Below are 22180 nucleotides of genomic sequence, written 5' to 3'. Positions count from 1 at the left end.
CCTGGAAAGAGTAGTCAGAGAATAAATACTGACTGGCCCAAAACAGGAATAGTAGGGAGGGTGTCATTCAGACATGTCGATCAACTGATGGGCTCCATTCTCATGATGCAACTTTATTTGTGCAAAATGTGTGTGATAAGGTTACCTGGAGAGAAAAAAGTCTTCATTCTCTACCTAAGGACACGAAAACGTGGGCTAGTTTTAATAACTAACCATCTCCATGGGCTCTTGTTCAGCTCTACCTCACTCACATGGGCTTTGGGGCCAGAGACCTGGATTCAAATTCTGGTACTTTCCAGCAGTGTGACCTTGGGAAAGATCATTTAGGTTCTCAAAGACCCCCTTTTTTCTGAGAAATGGGGATACTAATTCTCATTTTTGCATTGAGTGGCTGTAAGAATGAAATTGGATCCTGCATGAAAAGGGTCCAGCAGAGCAATGGGCACTTAGTTGGAGGAACACAACACACAGTGGCTATAATTCTTCATTATCCACCCAAGCCTCTCCCACCCTTAGTGGCCGAACATGCTATACTACTCTGTGCTGATTTACAGAGTGTCTTCAAAACTGAGGCCCTTTTTAAATGCAAAGAATGCAGGCTGTCAATAGGACAGGAACAGTCTCTAAGTAGACAGCTGGATAAAATTAAAGTTAGGATGCAGGAAAATGATCCCACACAAGGACTCTGGGTTTACTTCTCCAAAGCTCAGGAAATGGATCCCACTACTTCTTTTGTCCCTCCCTGCTGTGGACAACTGGGTAAACTAAGTCACAGAGTCAGTCACACCTCGACTAGCAGTGGAGACCTCCTAAAGCAGAGATCGCAAATTGGAATGCCAACAGGGCCAGGTAGGGAAGGGGGATGAGTGAGAATTTCAGAGACCTGGAAAACACGGGCATTGCCCTGGCTGGTGTGGTTCAGTGGTTAGAGCATTAGCCTGAGCACCAAAGGGTTGTGGGTTTGATTCCCAGTCAAGGGCACCTACCTGGGTTGCAGGTTTAGTCCTCGGCCCCAGTTGGGGCCCAGGAGGCAATCAATCCATGTGTCTCTCTCACATGGATGTTTCTCTCTCTCTTTCTCTCTCTCCCCCCCCAACCCTTCTTTACCTCCCTTCCACTCTCTCTAAAACAATCAATGGAAAAAATATCCTTGGGTGATTATTAACAGAAAAAACAAACAAACAAAAAAAATAGGCATTATCTAAGATCCAGGTAATGACTGCCGATCAAGCATCTTTTAAGATGAACTGAAAATCTGGATTTTCATGGGAAATAGTGCTATTTTTAAATGGGGCTACTTATTTTCAAATAATGCACTTAAATTAAACACAACACAACAGAACAAAACCAACATGGGGACCAAACAAAACAGGTTAATAAGCTAGCATTACTCTATGAACTGCCAGGTTGTACCCTGAGGTCAACTCTAGAAAAAAGCTCTAAGATGTTAGTCTGCTCCTGGGCTGGATTTTAATAGTATTATTTTATAATTGGATGGTAGAGCTGATCATGTGATCCCTCCTACAGGGGGCACTCAAGACTGTATCCCTTCCAGCTGATCTCTGGCCATGGAGATTTGGACTCAACTCAAAGCTGGATGGTAGTGATGCTATTTGGCAATGCTCATTTTAAGGAGGGAGGTGCAATGAGTCCAATTGGGCTTTGGGTGCCTCAAATCCTTGCCAATGTCTTGGGCAGCAAAGTGAGGCAACAGTGAGGGCACAGGGCTGGAGTCAGGATACTTGAATTCAACTCCATGTTGGCATGAGACTCTTTTCCACTAGAAAGGAAAATTCCATGAGAGCGAGGACTTTGTCTTGTTCACTGTTAGAAGGGTGCCTGGCACATGCCTGGCATTCAGAGAATATTTGTTGAATGACTGGCTGACCAAATGGTTGATCGAGGGAAATCATAAACTATGGGCCTCAGTCTTCCCTTCAATAAAATGGGAATTAGCAAGGCTGCCTTACTTATCTCAAAAGTTGCCACAATGAGATAATGGACTCACAAAAGTGCTTGGACAAAAGGTGCCAAGGGCAATGACTTGATCAGACACATTTACAATGATCTCTGTCCTTGGCTGACAAGAAGGCCACTTCAGATCCTCTTTCGAAGGGCTGAGGTCCACGGTGACTGCCCTTCTCCCACCCTCAACGTTTTTCTGGCCTAACCAAACCAGCCTAGAAAGAAGCCCCAAAATGATCACTCAGATTTTCATTCCATTTGGCACAAAGACGGGAAGATGTACTACCTTGCATTGTCCCGGCCATGTGACTTCAAGAAATTCATGTCTCGGTATCGGGAGAGAAAAGCCACCAGCTGGTCATTTGTCCTGCGGAAACAAACAAAGAGGAAAGTTAGAATCCTCCAGAGACAATGGAGAATTGGGTCTTGGCTCCATTCTTTGTCATAGAAAAACAGGATCCCTCCTTTCACACCACTCCGGCAGGTAAGGCTGTGTTCGTTCATGAGTCACCCTACATCAAAATGGACCGTTTGCGAGTCTCCTACAGGCTCCCTATACTGTGAACTCCTTGAGGATAAGCACAGTATATTCTTTAGTTTAAGATCTTCGATGCTCAGACCTGGGCTTGGCAAATAGTAAGTCATCAGCATGGAGCTCAATGCCAAATACATAGCGACTCCAGAGCCTTTGCGCTTGCTGTGCATGGCAAATCCTGTCTCGTATCTTCCCATAGCTAGCTTGCTATTGTTATCCAGGGCCCCTTTCAAATTTCATCTCATCAGAGGAGCCTTTTATGGCCACCCCACCTAAAGTAGCACCTGCAACCCCCTCTCTGCCTTTATCATATAACTTTATTTACTTCACTCTCTTATCACCATCTGAGGATGTTGAACTTCCTTACACTAGGATGTAAGTTCCATGAAGACAGGACCTATTCACACTTGCTCATCATGACACGTAGCAGGAGCTACATTAATGTTTGTGAATGAACAAATGACACAAAGGGAGATGAGTCTGAACTGACTCTTGCTGTGTATTTTGAGAAATGAATGAATAAATGAATGAATGAACAGCAAGTTCTTGATAACCCCCGGGGCAACTGATTGAGAGATCTTTAAAAAAGATAAAGTGCCATACAAACAAATGACATCATTCCCAGCATTGTTATCCCAAATTTATCACCATCAACCTCGGCACTAGCAGTGTAGTCACAGCTAATCAGCTTGTGCATACAGCTGTGACAGTGTTTCAAAAGGCAGTCACAGGGGCCTCCATCTGCCAGAAATGTAGTTGCCTCTCCCGCTGAAAAAATCCAAACAGGTAGCCGGTGCCGAAGTGACAGCTCTTTCATCATCAGGCTTCTCTGTTCAGGGATTTTTATTTAGGAGGAAAGGGTTAAGCATTGTTTAAAGGGGAAATGTGCGAAGGCAAAGGAAAGGAAGGACATTTTTGGGAACAGAATGGAGGCTAGACCTTTGGGAGGCAGGTGGGCACCTCAGAAGGTGATGCCAGGGCTCAAGAAGCGGGAGAATCTGGAGAGAGATCCCAGATGCTCTCCTGACCAGGCCCTGTGTGTCCAGTCATTTACCGTCTCTGAACTCCCCTGGCTGCCCATCACACAGTAGGATCTCCATCCATATATTCTGAATGGACAACGGGGTGGGTTTAAAGGGCACATAGTAGGTGTACAATAAGTACAAGCTGCTCTACTCTCTCTGCCTCCCACCCTCCCCGCTCCTTCATTTCCCTGCAGCTCCCTGCAGGGGCGCCCCTCCAAGTCCCTGTTCTGTCATCGGATGACTCATGTTGACCAACTCATAATTCCAGGGAAAGGGGCACCGAGCATTAGGAAATGCCGCAGGGAAAATGAGCACCGCCGATGTCCCATCCTACTGCTGAAATCAACACCAATTCGAAACCGCCCCTTCCAGCAAGCGGACTCCAGAGAAACCCCATGGGTCCGCACTGAGCTAAATCTGGCACACGCAGCGCGCTAAGCCTTGCGGTGCGCACAGAGTGAACCCGGGGACGCAGACAAAGGCTCGTCCCACGTGTCCCTGCAACGATGATGCGTCTCCTGCGTGGACGAACCCCGCCCGCGTGCTGCCAGGTGAAGCCCACGCGTGCCCCTTGCCAAGTTACAGCAGCTTGTGGGCAGAGGGCCTCTTGACGCTGCTGGGAGAGGTGTTAACTAAAGCAGCCTATGAAAAATGAAAGCGAGCTCCCTCTGCACCATCTACACGTCTTAGCAGTTCCTATTCACCGAGCGCCTCGCTACTCTCTGCGACAGTTCATTATTGTAGTCCTGATGAATACGGGGACAAGTTAACCTCTGAATGGGTCCCCTGCAGCAGGAATAATAAACAGGGGCCTCTCAGTAGCCTCAGTGGGAGGATTGAAGGGGCCGGGCCGGAGCTCCTGGGGGCCCCCTCTCAAAGCCTCAGGCCTCCCAGGGTCAGCGGCTGCAGCTCCATTTGGCAACCCCAGAAAGCCCTTTCAGGGCCCCGAGCTGGGCCATTTTCACATTTACCGCTTCACCAAGTCCCCATCTGACGGGGATGAATGGGCATTTAGCGAATTTACTTAGCAATGCTTCCACATGAAATCCTCTCAAAAGATGACATCTTGGGGGAGGGAGGGTGGATGAGGAGGGGGCCGTGGATTCCAGGCCTAGAGCTTGCGGGTAAAGCCGCTTTTCAAAGCAGAGAGTTGTGTCCCCTGCCTGTCCCCTCCCTCTGGGGCCCCGGGCCCCTTGCTCTCCCTCTGCATAAAAAGCCTGCTGGGAATGCTAAAGCCTGTCTCCCAGCCCTTCTCCCAGGGGAGAGGGAACTGGGCTGGGGACCAACTTTCCCCATTGTTGCTTTCCGACGCCTGTCGATAATTGCCTACATAATATTTAGTTCTTTCCAGATAATGAACAGCTTGCGATCTGTTGACACTTTACCCAGTCCTAGTCTCTCTCTCCCCTCCCCTCACAAACATTTCTCACTCACTCTTTCTGGTGGAGTCATTCGCCAAGTGGCTCCCACAGCTCATCACTTACGCCTGTCTCCCCACCAATTTCTTTGCACCTCTTGCACAAATTATTAGAAGATACACGCCAGTTCCTATGATTCATGATGGTGACTCTGGGATCTATCACAGGACCCTTTGGAGCCACTGGGACATCTCTGTTTCAATAAACACGTTGTTTATAATAAACACATAAGTGTACTGGAACCATATGGGAATCTCGGTTGAAATGAATAAATAAATGAGCTATGAAAAAGGCTCCATGACCACTAATGGAATGTCCACCACGGCCCAGGCCCTGGGGCTGACCTTTGCTCCATTTTATTGCACTCAGTTTTCACAAAGATGCTATAAAATGTGAGTTTCATTCCTCTTTTACGGATGGGCAGCTGAGACTCAGAGAAGTCACCGATCTAGTGAAATGAAGAATCAGGACTGGGACTACCAATGAATGTGCGACTAAACGAGTGGGTGAGTGAATGACTTCCATTCCAGGCGCGTGAGAAAAGATGCCTGGTCTATTCAGCCTGGTCTTCATACAAAGAGCGCCAGCCCTCTCCTGTTAGACGCCTACCTCAGGCTCCACCCAACACCTACTGAGTTAAAACCTGCTCTTTAACAAGGTTCCCAGGTGAGGCGTCTGCCCTTTAAAGCTTAGGAAGGGCTGCTTTAAGTCAAGCATGGATATCGGTAGTTAATTCTCTCGCTCTTTCCTTCTTCATCTTCTCCCCACGGTCTCTTCCCGAAAGCCCTGACCTCGAGCACGCTGCCTTCATCTCCATAAGCCTCGCGTGCTGCGAGCATTAAATGAAATAACGCGTGTAAGGCCTGTGCCGCAGCACCCGGCAGATCCTAAGCCTTTGATAAAGGTTGCCCGTTACTTAGTGATACAGGGTGGAGCAAAAGTGGGTTTGCAGTCGTGAGTGAGTGAAACACAGAGCTTATTCTTGTATTGTTATTTATTAATTATTGTATTAGTTTCCACATGAACCACTGTAAACCTACCTTTGCTTTCTGTGCATCACATCTACAGGATGTTATGCAGAGTACGGCTTGGAAACACCCTCAGAAGGGACCTGTCCACAGTCTCCCCACTGGTGTGAGTTGGGAGCTGTCTCCCAGAGGGCCACTGCACCATCACCTGTGTCTCAATGGCTCTGGGCTGAAGACACATAGGAAGGGGCGTGGTTCAATCCCTGGTGTCCCTCACACACCCCCTCACCCCCAGTGCCCAGGAGCCCAGCCACAGCCTGCTGACAGCGTGTGACAGGCGAGGGGACGATGGAGCCTGCTTAGCTTCCACTAGGAAGAAGCCCATTAGAGTCAACTTCTCTCCTCTGGGTCCCTCCTACCCACCACACTCAGGCCGCAGATCTTCTCCGATGCAGGATGCTGTTAGGGGTGCTCACGGCTAACGGTGAGGCTGGCAGTGCTCAGGCAAAAGCGAAGCACAGAGTTTCTGTGAATATCAGGATTCGGGATTTCAAACCCCTGATGCTGTCAGTCTGCACAGACCCGAGGGGTGGGATTGAGCCCTCCTGGATGCCTGGGTGGGCCACCTGGGGAGCAGAAACATGCACGAGGGGTGGTGAATGAGGGACTGTGGACTGGGCAGGCCGAGGGTGGTGAGGCTCCAGGAGGCTCCTTCAGCCTGAGTTCAGAATATACTATGTCAACATTTCCCCAGTTTCTACTACTGGTGTATCATCTCATATGTGTGTGCAATTTAAATACCACTGTAGCTTCACCCTAAGCAACAATAATTGTGATAGCTGGTATACCTTTTCTCCCTCAAATTTTAAATTGTGGTAAAATACAAACAATTTAGAATTTGCCACCTTACCCATCTTTAAGTGTGCTGTTCAGTCATGTTAAGTACGTTCAGATTGTTGAGCAACCATCACCACCACCCATCTCTAAACCTTGTTTCCTCTTGCAAAACTGAAACTCTGAACTCATTACATAACGACTCCCTATTTCCTTCCTGCCCCAAGCCTCTGGCAACCACCATTCTTCTTTCTGTCTCTGAATAGTCAAATTCATACAGTAGTCAAATGCTAGGTACCTCATCTAAGTGGAATCGTACAGCATGTGTCTTTTCGTGACGGGCTTCTTTCACTCACATCCTGTCCCCAGGCTCATCCACATGGTAGCATATGCCACAATTTTCTTCCTTTTTAAGGCTGAATGATATTATATTTGGTTGTTTCATTTTTATGTGTCTCCCTGTTATGTGTGAGAAACAATAATGACTACTTATCTGTGTAGCTCCTAAAGCAACCTGGCTGCCAGGGGCATATACAGAGTGGCCAGCTGACCTGGTGTGCCCAGGACTGAGGGGATGCCCTGGGCACAGAGTTTTGAGTTTTAAAGTCAGACGGTCCTGGGCAAACAGAGATGAGTTGGTAACTCCAGGCAGATCGATCTGCCGAGGGAAGGAATGTGTGGCTATAGGAGAAATGTCACACTCTGTCCTTTCATGATGAGCCGAAGAGCACAGAAAACACGATGACTGGATGGCCAACTGTAACCCTTTCCTATGCTTTTATCACTTTTATCATGATGATTGTGGAAACTCAGATTACAGCGAGATAGAGTTAAATGACAGCAACAACATCTGACACCTGAGTGCCTGCTACAGGGGCCAGGCACTATTTTAAGCATTTATTAACCCACTTAGTCCTCATGGCAACTCTGTGAAGGAGATGCTCTTATATATTCATATCCACTTTTTATTACCTATCTGTACCTGACCTTTTATGTAGTGATACATCCTGCTGTTCTGCCTAATAAGCCTCAAGTGATGGACATATAAATGATTCCCTCCCCAGACCCCTCCCATAGATATTGTTCCTATGAACATCTGTGCATATTTATCTTTCCAGATGTAGATATGATAGCTTCTGTAGGATTAAATTTCTAGATGTGGAATTGTTCATGCAAAGGCTCCTTCTCTTTGCTTTCAGAAAGACATGCTAAATGGAATGAGGCTGCCCCAAGTTGAGGGCATGGCTGGGGCTCTCACCATTGCACAGGAAGCAAGCCAGCTGGCTACCAGGTGGGTGGGGAGGGAGAAGGAAATTGCAAGATGATAGAGTGGGGGATGCCTTGGAGAGGCTGGTGGGCTCCTCTGGCAGGCTGGTGAGGCCTAGGCAGGGGCCATCTAGCTTCCCCATGGTACCGACAACCAGTGGGACCCAAATGAACCTTCTGTCAAGGAGCAAAGGATGTGTGTGTTTTCTGGGGGGGATGAACAGAGCTATCCTCTCCAGTGCCCGGGGCAGCTGCTCCAGCTGGTGCCCATCTGTCTGCTAACAGCACTGGGATTTTTTCTCTGGGCACCTTGGACAACACTTTTTGGGAGCTTGGCTATAGTCATGAGATGAGCAGGCATTAGGTCTAATTCTTTTCTGTTCCTCCAGGGCCTGACACATAGTAGGTAGTCAATAAATATTCACTGACCTGCTTAACAAATGTCCCAGTGGAGGGCTGGGGTGCAGGGCTCCTGGGTGCGGCTCCCGGGCCCAGCACAGCACCGGCCCCTCAACAGGGAGTCTCAGCCCAGGAAGGCAGAGAACTCTGTCACTCGCTTCTGTATCCGAGCCTCTGCCCAGCCCATTCCCTCGACCAGGAATGCTCTTCCCCATGTCCTCGCCTAGAGAACCAAGAGAGATGTGGGACAGCAAACCCCGAGGCACGGGAGCACACTGAGTAATACCACTGCAGAAAACTCTCTCTGTTGCCTGCAAAGTCCTAAGTGCTTCTCCTCCCTCCTTTAATCTCACAGTAACCCCAGCAAGCCAGCACTAGTTTATATGTGAATAAAGTAAGGCTCAAAGAGCTTTAACGGCTTGGCTGAAGTCTTAGGAGAGGTGAGACGAGGTCCGGACCTCGGCACTCAGGCCCGGAGTGTGGGATCTTTTCAGTCCTGCCTTCCTTGTGATGGATGAGCTTCAGGCCTGTGCTCCATTTCTTTAGAAAGAGAGCCGGGAAACAAACACAGGAATCACAGCTGCCTCTGAAGCCTCCTACTTCCTTTCAAGGGGACCACTGTCCACACAGGTTGGGCACCAGGAGCTGACAGAGATAAAGCCTCTGTCCTGGGTGACATCTGAGCTCCAGTCACCTAACTTCCTCTCACTGCATCCCATCTCATGAGTGGTTTCGGACCCATTTCCCATGTGGCTTATTTCTTCTTGGGTGGGGATAGTGACTGCCATTACTTCTTCCCCAACTCCCTGGACAAGTTATGCTTGGACCTTGCTGCAGTTTTCTTGTCTATCAGGAAGGCCAAAACTTCAGAATAGAAGAAAAGTGGAGAGCAAAGGCACTGGAGATAAGAGAAGGGAAATCCCTGATTTGAATGCAGTCAAAGCTTACAGAGACTCCCATGTTAGCAAGATATGGGGGGGAGGGATGTTTGGGAAAAACTAGGTACTGTATTTCTTCCAGGACCCCACGGGCATAATTACAGCCACAGTTGGGCACCCAAGGAAAAGTAAACTGGATAAAATACCACCTCCACTTTCAGACTCCACTCTCAACCATCCTCTGGAAAGCAGTCATAGGGTCTTTCTGGAGCATAAGTCCAATCATGCTCCCTCTTCTACTTAATATCCTCAATGGCTCTCCATCCCCTGCAGGCAGTGCCCTAACTCTTTAACAAGTGTGCAAGGTGTTTGCGAGCTTGCCTTGCCTGCTCAACCTTTGCAATTACTTGAAGTTTTCTAAACATTCTGTGTGCTTCATAACTCTAAGACTTCACAAGCTCTGTTTGCTTTCCTGGGAAACATCTCCTATTTCTTGGATGGGTCAGGTGCCAGACACCTGGAACAGCAGCAGATAAGGTAGTGACAGTCCCCATTCTCAAGCAGCACACAAGCCAGTGGGGAAGGGAGACACACAGGTAGAGTCTAAGGATAGGGGGTGAAACACCAGGTGAACTGAAGCACAATTCATGCTGGAGAAGCCAGGGGACAGTGGTTCCTTCTACACAGGCAGACGGCACATCAGAGAACCACCTGGATAGTAAAACCCACTCACTTCTAATTGGATTTATTATCTTTTTTGTTACTGATGAAAAGAACGCAGAATTAAGACATGCTTATTGCAGTTGCAGGAACTGGCAGACCATTTCTCAAAACCTCCACGCTTTCACAGAACATTTGTAAGACACACACTTTTCGTTTCAGACACACACAAGCCATTCTCAGAGGCGGTTTATCTGAAGTTCCATCAGTGGGAACTTTTCACACGTCAGCCCTTCCTCCAGATGGCTGTAAGGGAAAGGTAGCTGACAAGAATCAGCACCCAGAGGCCACGCCTGATCCTAGAACACCAACTTGAACCATGATATTATGCTAAGCGAAATAAGCCAGGCAGGGAAAGACAAATATCACGTGATCTCACTTATATGTGGAATCTAAAGAACACAATGAATTGATGAACAAAATAGATTCAGTGACATGGAAGCATGGAATAGACTGACGAACCTCAGAGGGAAGGTGGGGGTGGGTGGGTGGGTGGGGGGCTGGGGGGGTGGGTGGTGGGGTGGGGAGAGATTGACCAAAGAATCTATATGCATAAATGCATAACCCATGGACACAGACAATAGTGTGGCGACGAACTGGGTAGGGGGTGGGTGCAGGGTGGAAGGGGTCAATGGGGAGAAAAGGAGACATTTGTAATATTTTGAACAATAAAAAATAAAATACTAAAAAAAAAAAAAAAGAACGAATTGTCATTCAGCTGGTGTGTGTGTGTATGTGGTCCATTTGATTGTACTTTAATTATCTGAAATCTGGTTGTACTCATACACCACGAGACATCTCAAATGAGCAGAACATTTGGTTAACCAAATTATGCGTCCCCTTACAACAACTGATTACAGCCAGTTATTTGATTTGGTTTTGGGGGAGGGCGAAGACAAAATGAGGTCTGCTTTGGAGGACAGCAAAAGATTGAATCTTAAAAGTAAACGTGATTTAGTGAAATGTGAAAACTCAGCCACAGTAAGAGCTATTTTCAGAGAAGTGTTTGTAGGAATTTCTCTCTGATCTTTGCCACTCTGTTGCTGTTGGCTTTGAGGAAGTTTCTCAAGTCTGCTGAGCCTTAGGCTTTCTAATCTACAAAAAGGGGATGACAGTCAATGTTCTCTAAGTTGCCTGTGTTGTGGGCATGGCACACAGTGCTTGGCCCATAGTAGGTGCTCAGTAAATGGAAGCCTTCAGAAGGAAGTTCCTATATCTTTTACTTGGAAATGCCAGAGGAAAGACATGCCTGCTGCTTGCCAGTCCTCCACCAACCTGTGACAGTTTTTATCTCACACTCCTGTGTTCCTAGCACTAGTGTAAGTTATGTATGTTCAAGTCCCTTGACTGTAAGAGACTTGAGGACAGAAATCTTGTCTGATTCATCTATATTTCCCCAGTGTTCAGAACAGGCCTTATGTCTCTCGCAGGTTCTAGCAGTCTTATGCCTCTTTCTCTTTGGGTCCTCGTGCCCATTTCAGAGTGTCCCGCAGATATTGTCAGGCTATGTGTGTTGCATTCCAGAATAAGGGCTTTTGTCCATACTGTTCCCTGTGCTGCGAACACCCTTCCCACATTTTTGCCTGATCAGCTCCTGCCTGTCTCTGCAAAAACTGGCTCAGTGTCAGTTCAACTGGGAAGGGCTGGAGTATAAATGAGAATTAATCTAAACTGAACTGAACTGATAAGCTCAACTTTCTCTCTGTGTGTATGGCAAAGATTTCCCCCTACCATTTTATAATCCTCTGGGTTTATAAAAATGATGGCAAGGACCTATAGTAATAATTTATCACCGGACAGGCGTCCCTAACGCACCAACACCAACATATCGGAATTTGAAGCAATTAAAATAATGCAGACCTGAGACCAGAGAGACATAGGTTCAAGTCCTGGTTCCACCACGTATTAGCTGTGTAGCCTTGGGCAGGTCATTTTAGCTATTTGAAGTTCAATTTCCACACCTTTAAAACCAAGGGTGATAACAATATTTACTTTATAGGCTGTAATAACAATTAAATGAGATAACAGGGCATTAGCTGTTGTTTGAAATGGAAAAATCCTGGCTGACACAGAAGCTGATACCAGAGGTAGAGTAATGAATGGCAGGTAGAGGAAAGCACTGAGGTCTGCTCTAAGCTGGGTAGCCTGGCCCATCCAACGCCAGAATGCTAGCTATTATTGTCATTATTATTATTTCTTCTCCAGGACTGCAGCCTATATTCTGCTGGGGGTAGGATACAAGGATTTCCATCTCTCAGAATGTCAGGGTCAGGTGAGTTCAGATTTCAGCCTGGGGTGGGATTGAGCCCTAAGGACAGCTGACTGTCACTGATCACCTTGGGCAGCCTGCCAGGTCCACTAGCCTGTTTGTACTGGCACAAGGTCAAAATGCACTGCCACACAGCAGAGAAGCCACACACTCCTCCACAGGAAAACAAACCCGTGGCCGCCCCTGCAGCCCGCAGGCAGACACAGATTCTTGGCTTGAGAGAGGGACTCTGGAGGATCGGGACACTCTGCACCCGGTCTCTTCTGTCCCCATGGTGTGCCAAGGCTGCTTGTTTATTTCAGGGCACTGGAGAGACGTTACAGAACCAGCAGACGACACAGGCTCTGAGGATCTAATCTGCAGCTCTTGGGGACAGAAAACTCCTAAAACGTTTTAAAAGAAATTTTATTATAAAGCTCAGTGGTCCTCACGCTGTGTCTTGGGTAGTCCTAGCTCCTGCAGGGATGGAAGGGGAGGGGACAGCCTCGGGCTGGCTTACTTGAGGTTTCTGCAGAGAGGAGCCAAATGTCACCTATTTACCGCATTGGGGTTTTGGGTGAAGTTTCATGTGAGAAAAAAGATTTAGAAGCTTAAAAATAAAAGTTCCAAAGTCATTAAAGAAGATGGCCAATTCGGATTCCAATTCTTTGCTTTGGGAGGAGGGCAGAGTGCAGCCTCTGACTCCACCTCTGCGGCAGGGCCAGCAGAGCTCTGCCCTCACTAAGCGTCTCCCCGGGCAGGTGCAGTTCCTCTGAGCAGCATCTTGCCTTCTAAACAATGGGATTCATAATAGGAGACGTTCATAGAGGTGTTCCAAGGATAAAAGGTTAATTTCTTAGCATGGGTGCTTGGTATATAATAAACACTTAAGTATTAGCTGGATTACTATTAGGGATGTGAATTAGATTTCCCCCCTCCCTCCCTCCCTCCCTCTTTCATTCTTTCCTTCTATTCTGTCTTTCTCTCTCCCCTCTTCCTTTCCACATATTTCTAAATGTTTCTGAAGTGCCAAAAACTGTGTTGGATTCTGACTTGAGAAAGGAATTTACCTTTTTCAACCACCAGTATCACTTTGAGTTGTATGGACTCATTTTGACTCACGGCCTGGTTTTATTTGACTCTATGTGAGCTCACGCATCCTGCTCCCTGGGTAAAGGTTATTAGTTTACAGCTGTTCCTGAGATATTTGCTCAGAGGCAATACTTAAGATCCACTCCCCCCGTATTCCTGTCTGACCGATGCAGTGTTTCTTAAGGAAAAAACTATTTAACAAATTTCCTCTCCAACTCTTCCGAAAACCTGCTCACATCTAACTATGCTGACAAGATTCTGGTGCAAGTTCGCTGATCACTGATGAAATATTTTCTGTGCCAGGTCTCTGAATATTTAAACCATCTGGATTGTAAAAGAGGATTGTATTGTAAATTGTGAAACAGGACGTGGCTAAATGAGGGCAGGGTTCACACTTATTCGTTCACATCACCGTAACCCCACTCATTAATTCAGCAAATATTTATGTGGCACCCGGTATGTGCCAGGTCCTGTTTCTAGCTGTTGGAGAAACAATGATAAGGGAGACCAGGTCTCTATGAGAATTGGGCCCTGGTGTCCTGAAGCCTCTGCTGCATGTCCTGAATTAACCTCTCTCCTATGAATCAAAAATGGTACTAGTTATGTGCCATTCTTGCAAGAATCAGGAGATCAGTCATTCGGACCACCTTCTGTGTTATGGGGTTTAGATGAGAAATCCCAGTTGAGAAAGGCTTGGCTAGCACAACATCTAGCACATAATAGTTGCTCAACACACACAGGGACGAATATTGAAGTCCCCCAGGTCCCTCAAATGGAATTTCCCAGCTCACGTGGGATCCCTTTCACTCCAAGGCGTATACAAGGGCAGGTGCAGCGGAGATGGGCCCCTGAGTGGCAGCCAGCTATGCCACTGTCTTGCAGGGACACTGCTCTGCATCAGTGACCGGGTTGGCAGCTTGCCTCTATTGCTTCTTTGCTATGTGACCTCACAAGTTACTTCATCTCTCTGATCCTGCTCCCTTGTCTGAGTCCACAAAGATCTGATGAGCTCATGTGCGTGAGAGTCTTAGGCCAGTGCCTGGGACACACGAAAGCGCTTGATTACCTCATTGCTCTAGTTTCGTCTTCCCTCTTCCCTCTGAGGAGGGACAGATGGCTGGTTTCCCCAGGCACGCCACGCTGCAACATACAGACATTGGGGGCCCCCCAGGGGAAGTTGTGGCCCTCAGGACTCCAACAGGGCCCACGAGCTCGAGGACAGAGCCAAGGCCAGCCTCTGTCTGGTCAGTTCCCTCGTTAGCCCCAGAGGGCCGAGGTTGGCCGAAAAGAGGAAAGCCACATACAGAGGATGAAATCCCCTTCGCTTCCTATTTTATCTTCTTACTATTTCTTCCCTTTCTCTCTTAAATAGTTGAACCACGTACATTAAAAAGTCACCATAATACTCAGAAGAGCTGAAAACAGTTGTTCAAACAATAACTTGTACATGAACGAACATCCTTGGCTGCCCCAAGGAGGAAATAACCCAAATAGCCATTAGTGGGTGAATGGGTAAAGCAAATGTAGTCTGTCCGGACAACGGCCTATTAGCCCCAAAATGGAATGAAATACTGATGCAGGCTACGTCACGGGTGGGCCTTGAAAACATGATGCTCAGTGAAAGCAGCAGCCACGAAAGACCACATATCGCATGACTCCCTTTGTATGAAATATCCAGAACAAGTTAAATCCATAGAGACAGAGGCACACTGGGGATTACCAGGGACTGGGGGGACAGTGAAAAGGAGAGCAACTGTATGGTGGGGACGGGGTTTCCATCTGGGGTGACAAAGATGGCGATGATGGTTGCATAGCACTGTGAACATATTAAATGTTACTGATGATAAATTTTATGTTACGTGTATTTTGCCAAAATAAAAGAGTACCAGTTGAACCCTCAAATTTTAATCTGATTAAAAAAACATCACAACACAGTTACAATAATAACTATGCTTGGTATATCACAAGTATTTTATATATACGATCCACTTAATCCTCAGAACTAGCCTAGAAGGTAGGCAGATTAGGCCCATTTCACAATAGAGCAAGCTCAGCTTCTCAAAACTTGGCTAACTTGTTTAATAACAGTGATGATGATGATGAAGATGATGGGATAGCCATAACTATTGAGGGTACAAGTCCTATGTTCTAGGCACTTGATATATAATGACTAATTCTGCTTTCCCAACAACCTCATGAAGTGGGTGCTGTTACTCTTACCCATTTGCAGATGAGCGGGTAGAGAGAGGTTAAATTACCTGTGCTGGGCTACATGGTCCACACATAACAGGAGCAGGGATTTGCACCCGGGCCACCCGACCTCAGAGTCCAAGGCCTTCACTAGAGGTCCACGGGGCTTGACCATGGAAACTGGAGAGGATGTGGGTAGCTGAGGTCTGCCTCCCAGCTTCCTCTTAAGGAGGGTGGGGATAGATGGGACACCTGTCACATGACATCAAGGGGTCGTGTGGGACTCAAGACCCTCTCCCAGACTGTGTGAAAGCCAGTATGTGGCCAGACAGGTGTGACATGTCAACATCCCGCAGCGGCCGGGCCCCCAGCTGGGGCCCCTCTCTATCTGAGCTGGCACCTCCAGCTAAGCGGAGAAGCTGAGCCAGCTGCAGGGTTGATGAGAAGCCACCATGGCCCACTGTCCTTCTGAAATGGGCTCCTGCTCTTTGGAATGCTTTCCCTTTTCATCATGGAAATATTGGAAAATGCCTCCAGCTGAAAGAAACAAGTGAAGACAAAACTTCTCTGCTGATCCTCAATCCAGGAATAAGCCCAGAGATGCTTTTCATGATTGTGGAAGTGAAAATCATGCAGTGAAGTATGAACGAGGCTTCTGCCACTTAGGAATAAATGACAAGAGGCCTTGCTGTTGTCACAGTGTGACTGTGGGATGGACACTGGCCATTCATTCGCTCATTTACTCCTTACTTCAGTAAGGACTTACTGTGCCCCTACTATGTGCCAGGCACTGTACCAGGCACTAGAGAAACAGTGCTAAGCAGGACACACGTCAACTCTGTTTTCCTGGAACTGTAAATCTAGTGGATTTGTCACTCTGGGCCACCCTTATTGTCATCATTTACTGAGCACTTTCTCTACGCCAAGCAAGGCACCTCACATTTCATAGATTCATCCTCACAGCAAAAGCTAAGGTAGGTCACTATGATGGTTTCCACTTTACAGATGAGAAAACCAAGGTGCAGAGAGGATGAGCAATTTGCTCAAGGTTTCGTGGCCAGTAAATGAGACAGCCGTACAGGGGCTCTGCTGACTCCTCAAATGTACACTTCTGATTGTTTTGCTACACATCCCAGTGGCCTGAGCACTGGAAATTTTCTGCCAGAGGACAGCTCCAGGAAGCCCAGAGCATGGAGACTAAGAATATCATGTGCTGCACAAAGGCCCAGCAGAGAGGAAATAACAGCAATGAAACAGGGGGACGTAGCCTGGTGGTAAGTAATTGCCTGAGCTATGTACATATCCACTAGCAGAAAATATTAGCTATCGCATTTCCCCTCCTCCAGCACAGCCTGGTAAAGTTCTCTACTTCTCCCCCTTCCTTTTTTTTTTTTTACTGCCAAACAGTTGATTAGGAACTGAAGCTATCTCATCATGACACTCTCCGATAAAATACTTTTCAAAGGTAGCCTGTTGCTTTTGGAATAAACTTGGGCCCCTTAACATGGCTCTCAGGCTTCCACAGCATCTGGGCTGGCCGATTTCTCCAGCCATATTCAATTAGTTCATCCCCTTGCCACACCCTGTCCACATAAGCCTCTCTTGACTTGCTGCATGGGCCATGTTCCCTCATGCCTTAGGGCCTTTACACATGCAGCTCACTCTGGCTAGAACATTCGTCCCCCATTTTTTCAGTTAATTCCTCTTCTTCTTTCAATTTTTAGCTCAAAAGCACTTCTCTAGGAAAGCTTTCTCTGACTCCTTAGAAGAGAAGAGGTTATATGCATGTCTGTTTCCTATATCACACGCATGTAGACTTCGTTCCTAACAATGTCATAAAGATGTAATAATTTAATGGCCCAATCTGTGAGGTCAGAGATGTTAACTATCCTATTGGTAGCTATAACTCCAGATTCTAGCAAATGTCTGGCACATAGTAGTAGGTTTCCAACAAGCATGGGTTGATTGGCTGAATGAATTAATCAAGAGTGAGGTCCTAAAGCTATTTCATTAGAGGCAGCGTCATCACTTTGGCTAAAAATTTCTCTGTCCAACCTGTGGCACACTCATGAGACAAATTACAGGAGGGAAGCCCAGACACATCTAGGCAGAAAGATGGTGGGGAACCAGACACACAAGATCAACCAGACTTACAGAAAGCACCACAGGAACACATGTCCAGTCACTCTGGGAAATCTTTGAGAAACAGTTGGCATTAAGGCATTAGTCAGAAACTTGCCTGGTCAGCCAAGGAAAGATAAACGAGTCTTGTGCTCTCAGGGGGAGCGGGAGGCTGGGGTAAGTGCTGAAATCAATGAGTCTCGGGATTCAGCATCATTAACCTTTCTAATTCAGATCGAGGAAGGTGGCGCGGGGTGAATTACAGAGCTAATGAAAACTAGGTATTTCTGACGGGTTTATGTAGAGAAGGCTGGGTGGTAAGAACATATAGTCTGCTCTGGCTGACACATACTATGGGGGGCTGGCCAGGGCTACAGTCATGGAGGACACTGTGAATGAACTGCCTGCCTCCTCTTGGCTGGACCTGGTCAGGCAACACTGATGGGTGAGTCATATTTTATGTGCTGCATTCCAGCTCAAGTTCAGGACTGGTAAGCCATGCAGGTGGTGGGAAAATAAGGGAAAAGGAGACTGTTGTTTTATGTTGAGACACCCTGGGCTCAGCGGGAATCCAAGCCAAGGTCCAGGGGAGGTGGACCAGAAGACCTTGGGAATCCACCACGCTCTCCCTCCAAGGTCCTGAAATCTGAAGCATTGGAACATCACAAGCTGGCACTTGGGCTGACAGAATCGTGAGCGAGAGATACTGCAGGCAAGGCCAAGGAAGATGGGTGGGTGGATTGGGAACTGAGTCTGCAAGGGATGAGACCTGTGTGTTATGGGCAAGGCCACTATCTGGAATGTGGGAGATTGGCAGGATGGTCTAGTGCAGGGGCCTGTGAGCTACAACCCACCACCTGTATTTTTGTGTGTGTGTGTGTGTGTATGTGTTTTAATTCTCACCCGAGGATATTTCTTCCATTGCTTTTCAGAGAGAGTGGAAGGGGGAGAGAGAGAGGTAGAGAGAGAGAAACATTGATGTGACAGAGACAAATTGATTGGTTGCCTCCCACACACACCCCAGCTGGTACCAAGGATCAAGCCTACAACTGAGGTACACACCCTTGACCAGAATCAAACCCAAGACCCTTCAGTCCACAGGCCAATGCTCTAACCACTGTGCAAAACAGCTAGGGCCCCCACTTGTTTTTGTAAGTACAGTTGTGTTGGAACACAGTCATGCTCACTCACATACATACTGTCTGTGGCTGCCTCTTCCTACAGTGGTAGACTCGTGCCATTGTGACAGAGAACCTAAGGCCCACAAAACCTAAAATATTTACCATCTGGCCCTTTATGAAAAAGCTTTCTGACCCCTGCCACTGTGATGTTTCTCTCTTTTTGGTTATTCGTACACCTTCCTCGCAACTTTTCCCAAACCATCTCCCTGGCCCACCCTCCTCCCATGCCAATTTTCCCTAGGACATATTTCCACCTGATATACTTTCCCTTCACCATCTAATGTCCGTTTCCCTCGACAGTAAGATGCTTTCTTTACTGCTGTATCCCAGCATCCAGAGAGGTGCCTGGCACATAGCAGGCACTCAATGAATACTTGTTGAATGACTAAAGAGCCACAAGACACTTGTATTATTGCTTTGTTAACATTCAGATCAACTATTCTTTAAAGAAAACTTCAGTTTCAGAAACGTGGGGTATGCCTGGCCAAGGTGGCTCAGTGGTTGAACATCAACCTAGGATCCAGGAGATCATGGTTTGATTCCTGGTCAGGGCACATGCCTGGGATGCAGGCTCGATCCCCAGTGGGGGGCATGCCAGAAGCAGCTGATCAATGACTCTATCCTCATTGATGTTTATATCTCTCTCTCCCTCTCCTTTCCTCTCTCTGATATCATTAAAAACATATTTTTAAAAAATTGTTTAAAAAAAAAGAAACCTGGGGTATGTAAGTTTTTCCTCCTATACTAATATAGATAAATACTGACATTTTCAAAAACTTGTCAGGGTATCACTTTAAATTGCTGCACATGGCAAGTGGTCCATAGATCAGATTTGGGAAGCCTGGCTTGCAGTTAAGGACCTCGGTGGGGTTAAGTCTGAGCTCCACCTCTCAGTAGGTGAGCAACTTTGGGCAAGTTCCTCACATCCCTTGTCTCAAGATTGGGATGCTGAAGGTCCCTCTCACCAGGTGGCTGAGAAATTAAATGAGACTGAAAGCACTTAGCATAGCACCCTGCACACACTCAGGGCTGGGTGGGTAGAGCTGGGTCACTCGGGGTGGGAGGGCATGTCCTGGTAGATCAATTCATGATGAAGCACCTCCCTGGGTACTGTGGCCATTGCTCTCAGTGGAGCCCTTTCTGGACACTGCCCTAGTTGCTTAACAGTTCCACTGCATCCTAGCAAAGCAATTTGGATTAATGGGACTATTTAGCTGTATGTGTCCAGAGATAGCATTGTTTAAAGTAACCTGTTAGAAACTTCCCCAGGGCGGCAAACTTTTAAACAAAGATTGACTCTGTAATCAAAAACTGCCTGGCCCTGAACCACATTCCAGCATTCCAAAGAGTGTAATTACGCTGAGAAAGGGGTGGCGATGTTTGTGCCCCTGGGTGTGTTGCCAACGAATGTTGACTGATGACCACAATTAAACTGCACTAAGGAGAATCCTCCTCTGCAGGAGGAAGGGACCCAGGAGGCAGGTGGCATCTCTGCAGCTCTAGGGGCACCATTTCCATCTTCCCTCCACATGACAGGTGTTCACGATGTGGGATCCATGTCACCTCCCATCCTGGGAGAACTGGCTGGCACCAACCAATGGCTTCCTCTTCGCCATTCTCCACTTTCCGATTCGGGTCACTGCTGACCCGTCCAGGTGTCCGAGCCACGTTCTGAAACTGCCGGAGGGCCTGAAGGGCCACAGGCTGGGCGGAGGCCGACTCCTTGAGCTTGAGGATGGGGTTACGGGTGCTGAGGTTGATGAACAGGTCTACAGGTAGAACTCCGGAGGAAGCTTCCAAGTTGAAACCTCAGGGAGGCTGTGGCCACACTGATTCAAGAGTAAGTGGACCCGAGAACAGTGTTACTTCAGCCTGCTGTGGTCAAGCAGGCAGGTCAACACCAACGCTCTCTTCCAACAGTCTCGCAACAGGGAGGGGAGGGGGGTTGGGCAGCTCAACTACACACGGGTCCAAACTTGGCCCACCTGAAGCTGACTGCTTTCTTTACTCCCATAAGACTGAATTCCTCAAAGTCATTATCTATCTATATCATCTATCTATCTATCTATCTATCTATCTATCTATCTATCTATCTATCATCTATCTATCTATCTATCTATCTATCTATCTATCTATTTGCACTTGCAAATGAGTACAAGGGTACAGAGATATAAAATATAGGAGGGAAGGAATAAAGTGGCCACAGAGAAGGTGGACCATGTTTTTGTCTATAATTAATAATGCAGAATTCTTAGTGATCATAACAAGAGAACCATTTCATGGGTATTTATAATAAGTGCCCAGCTCTGGATTAGGCCCTGAGTTTCAGCAGCTCTCAGCTCTATAGTCACCAGATGAGGGTGGCACTATGGGGAGGAGGCTCCGGCCTGGCTTCCTTCCCATGTCAGGCTCCCCTCTGCCTGTCTCTTTCCTAGGTTTACAAGGGGAGGAGGAACCCACGTGTGATGACTCGGTGCCGAGAGTTTGCTTGGGGTTATTAGTGGGCTGGGCTACCGTCTGGTAAAGGACCCACCTCGATTCTTTTTCTGTTTCTTGCCTCACACCTGAGCTGCACCTGACCCCTGGGGACCAGGACCAGCCACACTTTTCTCTTCTGCCTTTTGGTTCAGGCCCCTGGGCGATGCAGTAGCTAAGGTCTTCCTGGCCATCTCTCTCCTCTCTATCAGCAGAGCTCAGCATCCTGATGCCAATGTCTAGGTGGCGGGAGGGGTGAACTTGAGGCAGCACATAGGTGCCAGACCTGAGGCACTGCGCTCTGACCCGGCTGTTCGTCAGACGGCTCACGGAGCTGGGCGTAAGGCAGAGCTTGGGTTCCCACCCGGCTACTGTTCTTTGCGAGGCTCCCTGACAGGTAACAGTATCATCTCTCTCTTACAGGTGAGAAAACCAACACTAAGAAAGCCTGAAATCACCTGTCTTGAGACCATACATCTAGCAGGGGATGGAGACAGGATTAAAATCCAGGTTAGCTGATACCACATGGCCTTTCACAAGCGCTCGTGGAGTGAGTGATGGTGTAGAAAATGCCAGCATCGTTCAGGTTCAGCTGTGGAACAACTGTGCACATTGGAGGGGACAGCAGCCATTGCTCCCTAATTACGCTTGCTTGAGGCTAACGTTTAAATGAGTGAGAATCCCATCGGGTACCACACTTAGGCAGCTGGGGAGAGGTCTGGAGAGTCTTGGATCAAGAGAGGACATGATCACAAAGGAATCGGAAACCCAGGGCTGTTCCATCTAATGCAGACAGCTGGCTCCCCCATCCAGAGCAAACACAATTCCTAAAGCTCCGACCTCTCACCAGCCAGAGAGAGCCCAT

The 22180-nt window shown here is 47.6% G+C and overlaps 1 protein-coding gene across 1 annotated transcript in view; it reads right to left on the bottom strand.

Moving 5' to 3' along the window:
• The window catches only part of XYLT1 (xylosyltransferase 1), a 296727-nt gene that overhangs the window by 42036 nt on the left and 232511 nt on the right, over positions 1 to 22180 (bottom strand). Inside the window, exon 6 of the mRNA XM_081132516.1 lies at positions 2252 to 2332. Coding sequence (XP_080988642.1) covers positions 2252 to 2332 — 81 coding nt within the window. The remainder of the gene's footprint in view (positions 1 to 2251; positions 2333 to 22180) is intronic.

This window comes from Miniopterus schreibersii (genome assembly GCF_964146895.1).
Source record: "Miniopterus schreibersii genome assembly, chromosome: 3".
Classification (NCBI taxonomy): domain Eukaryota; kingdom Metazoa; phylum Chordata; class Mammalia; order Chiroptera; family Miniopteridae; genus Miniopterus; species Miniopterus schreibersii.
Note: the sequence above shows the minus strand (reverse complement) of the source record. Positions and strands in the feature narration are given on the sequence as shown.